We start from the raw sequence: 15,363 nt of genomic DNA on the forward strand, positions 1-15,363 counted from the left end.
TTATTATTATTTTTATTGACAAAATAATAATACAAAATAGAGTCATGGAAATACTCTATAATAGTATTATAATAGTATAATATAGTATTAATAATAGTAAATGCCTCAAAATGCCACTACTGCTTATATGCATAAAACGGGTGACGTCACAAATCTAACAAACAAATGTGTCTGAAAATAATGAATTACAGAAATCAGCAAATCACACCCAATATGTATTTTTACTTCATTAGTTTATTCTTTAAACAATTTTACAGTGCACACAACTCACACATTCCAAAACAAAACATTTTCTTGTAGGCAGCACACAAACTACTACGTATTTATATAAATACTATACAAATAACAGAGGAATGGATTTAAATAAATAAATATTATTTATTGATTCTCTTGATTGTTTGCTGGTGGCGTCCTGCACCAATAAAACTCCTCAAATAACAGAGCAAGAGTTTATATTTGTACACCTGTCTATGATGTAGTTATTAGTACCAGGGACGTGCTGGCTATTGGGAAAAGCAGGACAACTCCCGAACGGCCGGTTCATTACTGGCCCGGTCCAGGCCGGCCATTAGCAAAAATTACAAATATAATGTCGGCCTTCGTTCCATTTTGGGGGCTGGGCGGCCAACAAAGTAAATCGTCACTGTCGGGCAGAAACCTCGTATCTCCAAGTTTCAAATTTGTAAATTTTGAAACAAAAGTAGTGAAAACAGCAGATCTACAAGCACACAACGCCTCGCACAAGCACACAACGCCTCGTGGTGCGAGGCGTTGTGTGCTTGTAGATCGTCTGTTTTCACTAGTTTAAATCATTTTTAAAATGATAAATACAAGACAAACGGTTTTGGACATCCAAGGTTTCCACCCGACAACGACAAAATATAACTCATGTAATTGGCCCACTGGCTTGTCACTTTGTCACAAATCTTTGAGTAGCAGCAGCGCTATAGAGAGAGATCTCTCTCTCTATAGCGCGCAACGAGGGCCTCTCCAACTCTTTTTCCCGGGCTGAATCAGGGGCCCAGCACGTCCCTGATTAGTACACCTGTCTGTGATGTAGTTATTTTACCCTGTAGTTGACTGGCTTACTTTCAAGTCATTGAATAAGACTGGACTGTCGTTCAAAATACACAAATAAGAGCAAACAAAACAAACAACGGTGACATTATTTAAAACTCACTGCTGTCGCCAACCAGCAGTGAGTTTTTTTTTTTCCTTTCTTTTACAGACACTGAAAGATTAAGACTGAAGATTTGGACACAATCTTTAGATTAAGACTGAAGGTTTGGACACAATCTTTAGGCGATAAACAAAAATCGATTCAAGATTTTGATCTTGTTTCCACAATCTCTTGCATCTTAGTAAACGGTGCAAAGCCACAACGCGGCGTTAAACTTAGACAATCCACTGTTTTAGAGTTCATTTCTCACCATTTCCATGGTTTATAATAAACCTATTATCAGACAACGATGAATGGGACCACAAGTCACCCAGAGGCTAAAGCAGTGGTTCTCAAATGTTTTTTTTTAAAGATCCCCCAGTTTGGCACAAATTAGGCACAAATTAGGCCAGAGCCTCGAATTTGTTAATTTGTAGTTAATTTGAGAACCACTGGGCTAACGGTATACTCTTACTCAGTGTCAGGCATATTCGCCTATGTTTTGGTTTTTTTCTCGCCTTGATGGATTAGGTCTTTTATTAGGTCTTAGGTTAGGATTAGGTCTTGATGGATTAGGTCTTTTCACGTGGCACTTTCGCCGTGGAGGAGAGTGTTTTCGCCTAACCTGTCTGGCCGTTTCGCCGCCGTTAAAGAGCCATTTCGCCTATGCTATGAAAAGACTCTCCTCCACAGCGAAAGTGCCAGGTGAAAGGACCAAATGTGTTGTGGCGAATAAGTTATAGGCGAATAGGCTGGTGACCTCTTAAGCCTCGATCAGAGTCTGCGGTGAAGAGCTATCCACCGCAAATTTTAGGTGGAAAGCTTTCCACCTCAAGTCAGAAAATAAGTGAAGGCCATCATAGTCAGTCACGGTGAAGTCCTATTCACCGTGACTGACTGGTCTAGGTCGACCAATCAGTGAACGGGGTGAAGAGCCTGTCTGTCTAAAAGTAAAAACAGAGAGATGTGTCGGGTTCCACCGCGAGGAATGACGTAACGTTGTAGTTTTATGACTCAAAAAGACTACACCGCGGTGGATAGCCTTCCACCGCGGTGGATAGCCTTCCACCGCGGTGCCGACTCTGATCGAGGCTTCACTCTCCCATGTCACATATTATTTCAATTTAGCTTTTTTTTTTAAGGAAGAGTTTCCTCAGACCAGCTGTCAAAAACTAAACGCACATCACCACGGGAGATTCACACACACCAAAGGTCGGTGGTCCCCAAAAAAACCCACTCATCCCATCATCCCTGTGATCCTGGGGCTGGCCGGGTTGGACGCGTACACCACGTTCCACGGGTCGTGGTTGGACGGGCTCTCCCTGGAGACGTGGCCCTCCCCGGGCTCCGTGTCCGGGTCCGGGTCGTCCTCCGGCGCCGCCCGGGAGTCGCAGCCCTCCTCCCCCCCGTCGGACGGAGGGTCCGCGTCCGCCGCCGCCGCCGCCAGCCCGCGGTTCCTCTTCCTCTCCCGGTGCAGCAGGCGCTCCAGCGGCACAGTGTTCTTCTCGGAGAGGAACAGGGCGGTCTGCGGGAGGTTCTGGCCCGCCGTGAACGGCTGCTTGGAGCCCTCCAGGTTGAGCAGGAGGCCCGTCCTGCTGGAGAGGTACACGTCACGGTGGTTCTCCAGCAGCTTGTGGGTGAACAGGCAGTCGTCCCGGAGACAGACGGCCTGGGGGGACATAAGAGAGGTACATAAGAGAGGTACACGTCCCGGTGGTTCTCCAACAGCTTGTGGGTGAACAGGCAGTCGTCCCGGAGACAGACGGCCTGAGGAGACATAAAGGTGACACACCATGAAGTTTCACTTTTCCTATTTTAAAACCTTTTTTCGGGGGTCCCACTAGCACCTTCTTGAATTTTCACTTTTCCTATTTTAAAACCTTTTTTGGGGGTCCACTAGCACCTTCTATCCTCACAAAGTCCCATTTCTGACCATTGTGTCTTTCTCTGTTTTTGGGAAGGCTGAGGTTAAAAGCTTATTGATTTTGTTAATACCTCTGAAATGACAAATTAAACATTGGCCAAATTGTCAAATATTAGAGGCAGAAATTGTGAAAATAGCAGATCTACATGCTCACAACGCCTCGCAACGCGAGGCGTTGTGAGCATGTAGATCGGCTATTTTCACCATGAAACCGTGTTAAACAAAATTCCTCAATTCTTAGTGCTCGTCAGGGTGGGGGGGGTCCCCAGTTAAAATATGATTATTTCGGAGGTCACGGCCTGAAAATGTTGAGAACCACTGGCATACACTACCTGTCTTTAGGCATTGCGCATAGGAGTAAGCGACTCGTTATTGAGCTGAATTATTTTTATATAGTCCTGGAAATCTGGTTAAATATTCTGGAGTTTTGGAAAAGTTTTGGAAATGAATTGGCAAAAATGTGTGGGAACCCTGATAAGAGCACGAAGCCCACGTCAAATCCTGCTGTAGTGTTTATAGGCCAGCCTACTTGTTTAACTCATACAGTTCCGCCGGCCACAAGGGGCGCTAGAGTGCCAGAAATTTCTCTATCCACAATTTTCCCCGGGGGTTTACTGGAGACTATCAGGACCAAACTTCCGGGTTTAACAGCAGACATACAAGCTCACGTCGCGTCGCAGATGCAACCCGTTGTGAGCTTGTAAATCGGCGGCGGAAGATCGGTGCAAACGTCTGCGCAATGCACTATGGGGCGTAGGAAAATCGTGGATAGACCTTCGCTCTAGCTTCCGTCGACACTGTCCCAAGTGCCTTGGGATTTCACTCCAGCCAATGCTATGGGTGACGAGAGGAGGAAGCTAGCTGACACGTAGCCAAAATGCTAACCCATTTAGAAGCCCGATCTAAAGCTATTTCAGTCGCAAAAAACTTTCTCTTTGGGTCTGGGAACACAATCCGGAGAAAATCCTGTCTAAAGATGTGATTTATTATTGGAGTGGGCGGCACGATGCGGCCGTTAGCGCGACTACGGCCCGTGTATGGCCGAGTGTTGGCCTGGACCATGGATGGACGTTTAGACCGGGGCTTCGTTGAGGCCTCCGATTAAATAATTCATTTTATTAAATATCCCGAACTAGTTCGGGATAGGCACCCTGGAATATGTCGCGCCGCCGACAGTATATATTGAGGTTTTTTTGGGGGGCTCTAAACTTTATTTTAAACCATTTTCAATGGAATAAATCGTCGGACCATCTAGCGTCTCTCGTTGGCTAGCGCTGGATATATGTATATACCATATATAATACCATATACCATATATAATATATGGTATTATAGTAGTAATATATATAGGTATATAATATATAAGGTATATAATAATAAGGTATATAATAAGGTATATAATATATGGTATTATAGTAGAGTCCGTACTCACAGAACTGAAGGGGGTCCCCTCGCCATCCATGCACACATAACGTATAAGGTATATAATATATAAGGTATATAATATATAAGGTATATAATAAGGTATCTACTCACAGAACTGAAGGGGGTCCCCTCGCCATCCATGCACACATAACGGTTACTCTTGATCCCCAGGATGGCAAGGCGCTCCCTGGACTCAGACTTGAGTAAAATAACACCTGTGAGAAGAGAAGAAGAAGAAGAGAAGAAGAAGAAGAAGAAGAAGAAGAAGAAGAGAAGAAGAAGAAGAGAAGAAGAAGAAGAAGAAGAAGAAGAAAACACAATTTGTTTTATTCCAAATAACTGCAAACAGGAGACACAAAACATGAAAGCATGAAATGTCCTAGATATACAGATCATATTTTAGATATACAGATCCTTCTCGAAAAATTAGAATATTGTGTGAAAAAGCGTTGCAGATGCCCAAGCACCTCAAATCATAACTGACTTCGGAAACTTCCCACTGGACTTCAAGCAACTCAGACTTCAGAAGGTTGACATTTCTCTATTATAAATCCTTGTTTTGAGTGGTTTCGTGTAATAGTGTAATATTTTGAAATATGGACTTTTGAAATTCATGAGATGCATAAAAAAATCAAAATTTTAACAAAAAAAGGTTTGGAATAATTCACTGAATGTCCAATGTATCTAGAATATATGAAAACTTCAAGAAATATACGACAGTTTCAAGGAAATGCACTTTTACACAATATTCTAATTTTTCGAGAAGGATCTGTATAGGCTAGCCATTAGTGACTGATTGATTGATTGATTGATTGATTGATTGATTGATTGAAGACTTTATTAGAAGTTTGCATAGGAAAAGGTACAGTTTCATGACGGTACAGTTCACTGGTACAAGGTCTACTAAAAGGAGATCCGTGAAAAGACTAAGCTTATTTCCACAGGAAACCATTTAAGTATCTCATATAACATTGAATGACAGACGAATAGAACACAGTACTATGCAGTAGATATGTAAAGAAAGTAAAATGAAAGAACAAAAAAAACGGAGGTGGAATAAGTACTCACATGTTGTACTTAAGTTAAAGTATCAATACTGCACTGTAGATGTACTCCGTTACAAGTAAATGTACAGAATTCAAAATGTACTTGAGTAAAAGTATGAAAGTATTGGCATCAAAATGTGCTTAAAGTACCAAAAGTAAAAGTACTAAATGTTTGAAAATAGCAGATACAAGCTCACAACGTGTCGCAATGAGACGTGTTGTGAGCTTGTAGATCGGCTATTTTCAAATAGCCAAGGTATAAAACAAGGCTAAAGTCGTTTGTGTGTGTTTTATAATATTATAATATATATCTGCAAAGTAACTAGTAACTAAAGTTTTCAAATAAATTTAGTGGAGTAAAAGTACAATATTTGGATCTGAGATGTAGTGGAGTAGAAGTAAAAGTACTGGAAATTGGAAATACTAAAGTAAAGTACAAATAACTCCAAATTGTACTTAAGTACATTACTTAAAAAGGGGAAGACCACCCATTTTCAATATTGAAATATGTCATTAATATACCTTAGAAGAGTTGTGTGGAAATAGAAAAAAAGATCCCCCCCTTCTGTGTTGCCTAGAACTGGAGGATTGATTTTGGGGTTTGTATTGTAAATTACAATGTGTGATGTCATCAAGTTGTAATTTACAATACAAACCCCAAAATCAATCCTCCAGTTCTAGGCAACACAGAAGGGGGGGAACTTTTTTTTTCTATTTCCACACAACTCCTCTAAGGTATTAATGACATATTTCAATGTTGAAAATGGGTGGTCTTCCCCTTTAAGTACATTTACTTAATTTACACTGAAAAGAAAAAGAAAAAAAAAGAAGAAAAAAAACAACAACTTAGACTTACTGTAAGAACTCCTGGCCGTGGTTCTGCGCACGTGGCCGTTCAGACTGACCTCCAGGTAGTAGTTGTGGAGCTCGGTGGAGGTCTGCAGGTGGACGTACCGCCGCGGGTTGCCCCAGTTGGAGCCCGCCAGGGGCGACGGGTTGGCGGCGGAGCCCACCAGGCCGAACCGCTGGATGAGCGCCGCGAGGAGGAGGAGGAGAGCGAGCACCGTGATGTCCTTATTGGAGGAGGAGGCAGAAGAAGAAGATCTCCTGTTGCATCCTTCCATCCTCAAGTTTAACCTCGACGCGTTGTGATCCGAGCTGCCGGTTTGGAAGACTTGTTGTGAACAACTGTTGGTCCACAGTGTGGGAGCGAGGCTTTATAAAGGCAGTCCAGCCTCCTTTACGCGCGGCGCGCGTAAAGGAGGCTCCTCGCCCCCATCAATGCTGCTGTGCGGCTTCTGGCCAGCGGAAGAAGAGGTCCAGGGGTGTCGCAACACATTCTGGGCCCCGGGTACAAGGATTCACTGTGGGCCCCCCCTGTGCTTTAACTATTGAAAAATAGCAGATAATTATACAAGATCTGCTGTTTTTGAAAAATCATGAAAATCTTTGAATATTTCAAATCCTTCTGAGGTTTTTTTTTTTTTTTTTTAATCTATGTTTGGATGTCAGTGGAGCTCAAACCTTTTCATGTGAAGGACCCCCAAAATGATATGTATTTGGCCACGGACCCCCATCTCAAAATATTTAGTTCCAGGGACCACCCAGAAGCAAAATTTGAGTTAGAAATGTTCGCTTAAAAGATACATATATTCAAAGATTTTCAGCACACATTTTCACGACTTTTCAAAAATAGCAGATCTTGTGAGCTTGTATATCTGCTATTTTTCAATAGCTAAAGTATAACATAATTAAGGCCCCTCCACCCCCTTGGGCCCTGGTAGCTCAGTCCCACTTTCCTACCCCTTGTGACGCCCCTGGAGAGCTCTATAGCTTTACTTCCACCCGGCTACTCAATCAACAAACTGTTGGTCTGTTGTGCAATCTGTTGTTCTAAAACATCCCTCCTGACTCACTCACTCAACATAAACATTTTACTATGTGAGTGTAGGCCTACACAATCTACAAATGGAACCAAATGGACCCGCGAGGGTCCATTTGGTTCCATTTGTTGGCCATCGGGGACAAGTTACAAGTAGATTCATGAGGATTTTACTCTAGCCTCTTCTATACTAAAAATAAATAGTTGGAACACTTCTCTTATATGGGGGTCCCTGGCATGATGGCATTGATTGATTGAAGACTTTATTAGAAGTTTGCATAGGAAAAGGTACAGTTTCATGACGGTACAGTTCACTGGTACAAGGTCTACTAAAAGGAGATCCATGAAAAGACTAAGCTTATTTCCACAGGAAACCATTGAAGTATCTCATATAACATTGAATGACAGACGAATAGAACACAGTACTATGCAGTAGATATGTAAAGAAAAGAAATGAAAGAACAAAAAAAAAAGAAAACAGTAAGTCTAAACAAACAGAAATACAAAGAAGGGGTAGGGGAGGGTAGGGCTGGGCTAGGTTTGTTCTTTTACCAGTTGCGAACATGTCTTTTCAAATGGGGGTCCGCGGGCTAATGAGTGTCAATTTGGAGGTCCTCGACATAAAAAGGTTTGAGTACCACTGATATGCTATTATTTCTAGATGAATAGCCCTGACGTTTCCTTTATGTTGGTGAAATAGCTGATAAACTTGGGCTACGCTTTAAATAAGTCAAGTGTACATGCAATGCAATGGTATTGATGCCCTTGTACGGTGTGTAACTAACTGTACACAATAAATCCAAGCACTGGGATAATCCCAGTGGGATTTAATCTGTGGTTTTTGGAGTCGATTTTGCTCACTTTTGCGCACCTGCCCGACTCAGCTGTTGCACTGTTTCAGCAGTAGAGGGCGCCAACGTCTAACACAAAACGTGGTGTCCCTTCATCGTTCAATGTTTGCTTTGAAAAAGATGCTGATCAACTACATATAAATATATAATATATATATATATATATATATATATATATATATATATACTAATATATAATATTATAATATTATAATATATACTACATATAAACGAGGCAGTGCTCTGATTTTTACCTAAGTAAAAGTAGCACAATATAAAACATACTCTGTTGTGTGTGTAGTAAAACGGTTGTATTAAAAGTCCAAATGTTTACTTGACAGTAGGCCTATATAGGCTACGAAAAGTTAAATTAGCCTACTTATTATTCAGAATGTCCCATTTCACAATTTTCTGTTTTCACAAATATTCAAAATGTTTCACAAACTGCCCAAATAGGCCTAGTCACTCACAAAAAGCTCACAATGGATTGCACATTGTGATGCACTGTGAGCTTGTAGATGAATTATAAAGCATAAAATATGGCTTAAAGAGGTGGTGCCATAGTTTTGATGTGTCTCTAGACTACTGGGTGGGTGTGGTTATAATGTTGGCTTCCCTGTGTATTTTTGGTTTCTTCCTGAAAGCTGAGTCAAAAGGCCCATTTGAAATACACTGATACTATAGAGCATCGCAGTTGAAGCCCCACCCCGTCCTCACTCTGGTGTCGGAAGCGTTTTCTCCATTCATTTCTTGCATAGACATTTCATAAAGTATTTATTTAAACGTTTTTAAGCCTTGGACAAAGCCACCTCGGCTGGAGAGGAATCATGACAATATTCACATTTTTTTTAATGCAAAGATTAATTAGAAAGCTGAAAAAAAGGGCAGGGTACAAGACTGTGTACATCATTATTTTTAAAATTGCGGAAACTACACTCCCAGAATGCATTGCGAATGACAGTCTTGTTTCCTGAAATACAGCCCTTAAATCACGCTCAGTTTAGTTATCCAGGCCAGCATATGGCCTGAACTGTAGTGATTGTCATCTCTGTGGACGCTCTTATAATCATCTTTAACATAGTGCATCATATTTGTAAAAGAACGTATTCGCTCGGAGTTCGGCTGAAGTGCAATAATCTGCCGGGCAGACAGGGGGCAGTAAGCTACTTCCGCGGTAACCGCAAGATATGTGAAAGAAGAAGAAGCTAGACTAATCACAGACGTCGTTTTTACATTTAGCTGTATGGGAAATGCAGTTCTTCTCCGTGCGATCTTGATTAAAACGTGTTTTTACTAAAACTAGAGTGATTGCATACATACTCGTACTCGGGGGTTCTACAGGAGCATATGGAACCATTTTACAACCACCAGCCTAGTGGTTAATGTATCTTTAAAGTTTTCCAAATAATTGCAGTGGAGTAAAAAGTAATCTACAATAGTATTAGCCTCATAGATTGCCTAAGTAAGTTATATTTTTATGGTTTTCAGGAAAGAAATGAAATCTGCATCGTCTAGATGACTTAGGCAATCATGAGATTTTTGTTCCTTCTTTTTGGTTTGTTTGTTGCCTAAGTCATGTTTATTATATGCCTTTATTTATTGTGATTGAGTCCACTTTAAATCACCTATGTCCTTGTTACATTGAAAAAATATATTTCTGCCAAAAAGTTGACTTAAAATGATTTGTAAGCAGAAAGGGATTTTGGAATTTAATAAGCATTCTGATAGGCATAGGCAATAAGAATAAGACACAATGATGCAGCAGCGTTAGAAGAGTAGAGTTAGGCAGAAATGTCAATTTGATTACTTAAGCAATTATGTTATGAGGCTAACGATATTCTCTATGTAGGTGGAATAAAATAATAAAGTATTAAAAATGGAAACTAAAAGTACCTATATTTTACTTACAGTACTTGTAGCCTACTTAGTTACCCACCACAATTGCAATTAGTGCAGACAAAATGAAGCCAGAGGGCAACTCCTCTAGCCTGGGGCCAGCCTATACTAATGCAGCTAACTAGTAACTAACCCCTCTAGCCTGGGGCCAGCCTATACTAATGCAGCTAACTAGTAACTAACCCCTCTAGCCTGGGGCCAGCCTATACTAATGCAGCTAACTAGTAACTAACCCCTCTAGCCTGGGGCCAGCCTATACTAATGCAGCTAACTAGTAACTGCAGTAACTTGTTTTAACATGTGTGGGGATGTCTAGCTGGCTAGGCTAACTCCTCTACTCCTAGAATTCAGTTTTTACCATGGGTGACGTTCAATAGTAAACTAACAGAAATCTGTGGTTCTCACACTTTTTCATGACAAGGAACCCCAAATTGATGTTGGCTGCAGGCCCTAAAAGGAAAATACCAGAATTCCAACAAGTGAACATTAAAACATGATAATAATAAGTATTATTATTTACAAAGAACATTCCAACGTACTCCATCATCAAACTACAGGTAAACTGGGCTTTGAATATGGAACCTTTCTGCTAAAAGTCAGATCATTAGACCACTTCCTGTCAGAAACACAGGGCACAGCTCTCTAGTTTTTTTGAAGTGTTTTTTCTTCCCTTCTCCTATTTCTATTATTCTAGCCTTGAAAAAAAAGTAAATGTTAAATAAGAGACATGTACCAAGTGTAAGTTTGTAGCTCTAGTAGCCTGCCAAAGTTTGTACTTTTTCCATTGACAATGCATTGGGCAAACATACACCTAGAAACACCGTTCAAACTTTATCATGTTCAGCTTACTGTGGAAATGTTTGCAAAAAATGAATATTTGAAATGTTTCATGGTTTTAGAGAATTCACAAAATTCGGAAAAATAACATGGGTCTCAATGGCAGATTTGTGCGCCTCAAAAAAACACGTTCACCTAGAAACTCCATTCATACTTTTTATAATTCACCTAACTGCCGACACACATGCTTGAAAGTTTTACTTTGAAATAATTTATAGTTTTGGAGATATTTAACTTTTAAAACTTGAATCTGAAAACTTTGGCACCTCGCTGTTCCTACACACTTTAATTAACTGAGCAACTTGATTCACAATTCAAAAATTCCACCTTACTGTGGACATGCATGCTTGTAGTTTTTTTTTTAAATATTTAACTTTAAGCGCCCAATGCATTGTCAATGACAATGACATTTAAAGGAGAGAAAAATCTAAACATTAGTGTCAATTGCTCAGATGCAGAGGTTCCAGTGTTGGGATTTGATCCTGTGACCTTCAGATGATGAGTCAAGAGCTTTTCCAACTAAGCCACCCAAACATATATATTAAGGGTGTCCAGTGCATTTTCAAATACATTTTGAGTCACCCATATCTTTACAAAGAACATTCCAACGTACTCCATCATCAAAGTACAGGTAAACTGGGGTTTAAATATGGAACCTTTCTGCTAAAAGTCAGATCATTAGACCACTCATTAGATCATCATTAGATCATTAGATCATTAGACCACTCAGGGACAGATTAAGCCCCGCGAGGGAACCTGGTCGATAATTCTTTAGGGACCCCCCCCCCCCCCTCCCGACGCGCACTACCCAGCTCGGATTTTAAGACATGATGATCATCTGTGGGCCAAGAAAGCACCTGTAGACAACAGAGGAGGGGTGCACACATTTGATTTTTAATTAACGTATACATTTAATAGTAAATTGTCAATGACCACGCGGCCCAGTTTCACCAAGGGCCCCTGAAATCAAAGGGCCCCTGGCAACGGCCCCACCGGCCCAATGGTTAATCCAGCCCTGGTTGTGAGCTTGTAGATCTTGTAGATCTGCTATTTTCGGCAAAGAGGTTTGGTGTAGAGGGAGGAAAAGAGCAGACTAAGTACAGAGTTTATTAAGTATTGACGGTTTGAGTGGTTAGGGTTAGTTGGGGGGGGGGGGGGGGGGTTGCTTCATCTGTCTCTCAACTAAGGGGTCCTTGGCCTGAAAACGTTGAAGACCCCTGCTATAACATATTTGAGAACCACTGTCATTGTTTGTCCAGGCAGTGTTAAAAAGAATCACACCCGTGTGAACTGAGCGGTGGTCGTGGAGGCTGCGCAACAGCAAAACAAATATATAATAATAATTATAATTATAATAAAAAAGATTAAATAAATATTTTTAAAAAATATTTAAAATAATAATAATAATAATAATAATATGGGGGGGGGGGGGGGGGGGGGGTGCTTGCTTGCGTGTGAGAGAGAGAGCCATCCATCCATCCATGTCACTCAGGCCACCACTGGTATTGCAGTTGATGCTCAGGGCAGACTAGACTCAACAGCACCTCTCTGGTCACCAGGGGTACTTAGGCTACATACGGACCCACATACATAGGCTACATACGGACCCACATACATAGACGGATACACACACGGCCACGCTATGGAGACGGTGTGACCACCGCTCAATGACTCCAACAGGACTCTGTGTGGAAGAGACATTCTGTTCCATGGAGACTGAAGGTATCAGTGCAGCGGAGGAAGACACATCCATGAGAAACTTAATTCTGCCTGCGGGAAAAATAGGTCAGCTCAAGTTTCTTATTGTGACGTGTATACACACACACACACGCACACGCACACGCACACGCACACACACACACACACACACACACACACACACACACACACACACACACACACACAGACAGACCAGAAGGTATGACGCCAGCCAGTAAAAAACAAACTTTTATTGGTTTATCTCAGGAATACAGTAGACTGCTGTGCACAGCACATACGTACAAAAATAAAAGGAACAAACTTTTTTTAAATTCTTTTATATCTTATACAGCAGTTATATTATGCTATCAGTTCTTTTCAGGAAACAAATGATTGAAGAAGTCTTGCCGTTGCTTCTCGTGTTTACAGTCATCTTAGCAAACCCAAACTAAGGCAGAAGGTGAGGTATATTATGATACATGTATATCATATATATATACATATATATATATATATATATATATATATATATATATATATATATATATGGTATATTATGAGAACACAGATGAAACTAAACCGTGGAGGTACAATAAAACAGCAAAGTGACCGTGGCCATGTGACGTGCTGGGCCCGATTCAGCCCGGGAAAAAGAGTTGCAGAGGCCCTCATTGATCGCTATGGAGAGAGATCTCTCTCTATAGCGCTGCTGCTACTCAAAGATTTGCCATTTCAGATCATGACAAGTGACAAGCCAGTGGGCCAATTACATGTCATATTTTGTCGTTGTCGGGTGGAAACCTTGTACGTCCAAAAACCGTTTGTTTTGTATTTATCATTTTAAAAATGATTTAAACTAGTGAAAACAGCCGATCTACAAGCACACAACGCCTCGCGGTGCGAGGCGTTGTGTGCTTTTAGATCTGCTGTTTCCACTACTTTTGTGCAACGGCCTTATATGATGAAGCAGGGCTTTGCTTTGCGAAAAAAAATATACATTTGAAACTTGGAGATACGAGGTTTCTGCCCCACAGTGACGATTTACTTTGTTGGCCGCCCAGCCCCCAAAATGGAACGAAGGCCGACATTTTATTTTTTTCCTAATGGCCGGCCTGGACCGGCCGGGAATGAACCAGCCGTTCAGGAGTTGTCCCGCTTTTCCCAATGGCCAGCACGTCCCTGCCATGTTTTCAATTCAGCTGAGCATGATTAAAGAAATAACAGTTTCCTCACCTTATAAATACGTGTGTATGTATGTATGTATGTAATATACAGTATGTGTGTGTGTGTGTGTGTGTGTGTGTGTGTGTGTGTGTGTGTGTGTGTGTGTGTGTGTGTGTGTGTGTGTGTGTGTGTGCACGTGCACGTGTGTGCGTTCATGTGTGTGTGGAAAGGAAATAAAGCAGAGATACTTTTTTACTTTTTTGGATTGCATTTCTTTTTTTGGTCGAAGCTGAAAGGGGAGATTTTCACACACAGCAAAAAACCTGAGTGTTAACTTAACCCGGAGTGTATAAAAACAGACCCTATCTGGGTCCATTTTCACCCTCCCAGAGTTGAATTAGCACTGCGGCGTCCGTACGGTACATACAGAGGACCCTGTGCTCTGCAGCAGACAAGATTCAACTGTGAAAAGCATTACTTTATGCCAGGGGTCCCCAATTAGTTTTCCCCAAGGGCAGAATCATGTCTAGGGTACCAAGCCGAGGGCCACAACATTGAATTATGTCTAGGGTACCAAGCCGAGGGCCACAACATTGAATTATGTCTAGGGTACCAAGCCGAGGGCCACAACATTGAATTATGTCTAGGGTACCAAGCCGAGGGCCACAACATTTAATCATGTCTAGGGTACCAAGCCGAGGGCCACAACATTGAATCATGTCTAGGGTACCAAGCCGAGGGCCACAACATTGAATCATGTCTAGGGTACCAAGCCGAGGGCCACAACATTGAATCATGTCTAGGGTACCAAGCTGAGGGCCACAACATTGAATTATGTCTAGGGTACCAAGCCGAGGGCCACAGCATTGAATCATGTCTAGGGTACCAAGCCGAGGGCCACAACATTGAATCATGTCTAGGGTACCAAGCCGAGGGCCACAACATTGAATCATGTCTAGGGTACCAAGCCGAGGGCCACAACATTGAATCATGTCTAGGGTACCAAGCCGAGGGCCACAACATTGAATCATGTCTAGGGTACCAAGCTGAGGGCCACAGCATTGAATCATGTCTAGGGTACCAAGCTGAGGGCCACAACATTGAATCATGTCTAGGGTACCAAGCCGAGGGCCACAACATTGAATCATGTCTAGGGTACCAAGCCGAGGGCCACAACATTGAATCATGTCTAGGGTACCAAGCCGAGGGCCACAGCATTGAATCATGTCTAGGGTACCAAGCCGAGGGCCACAACATTGAATCATGTCTAGGGTACCAAGCTGAGGGCCACAACATTGAATCATGTCTAGGGTACCAAGCCGAGGGCCACAACATTGAATCATGTCTAGGGTACCAAGCTGAGGGCCACAACATTGAATCATGTCCCCCCCGCAAATGGCCCGCGGGCCTAATTACCTTAGGTCAGTGGCTCTCAAACTTTGTCATTTTAATGTCTCCCCTTATCTTTGACAGTGTACAAA

The 15,363-nt window shown here is 41.8% G+C and overlaps 1 protein-coding gene across 1 annotated transcript; it reads right to left on the minus strand.

Annotated features, from left to right (window-relative positions):
• Positions 1 to 2,396: 2,396 nt before the first annotated feature.
• LOC308280707 (fibroblast growth factor 23-like) lies at positions 2,397 to 6,678 on the minus strand (the record flags this gene model as incomplete). Its single annotated transcript, XM_080755025.1, has 3 exons — positions 2,397 to 2,828; positions 4,620 to 4,723; positions 6,411 to 6,678. 3 exons carry the CDS (start codon positions 6,676 to 6,678, stop codon positions 2,397 to 2,399), a joined length of 804 nt encoding a protein of 267 aa, XP_080611151.1.
• Positions 6,679 to 15,363: the final 8,685 nt, after the last annotated feature.

The sequence above is a fragment of the Nannobrachium achirus genome (genome assembly GCF_963921795.1).
Source record: "Nannobrachium achirus genome assembly, contig: SCAFFOLD_543, whole genome shotgun sequence".
In the NCBI taxonomy this organism is placed as follows: Eukaryota; Metazoa; Chordata; class Actinopteri; order Myctophiformes; family Myctophidae; genus Nannobrachium; species Nannobrachium achirus.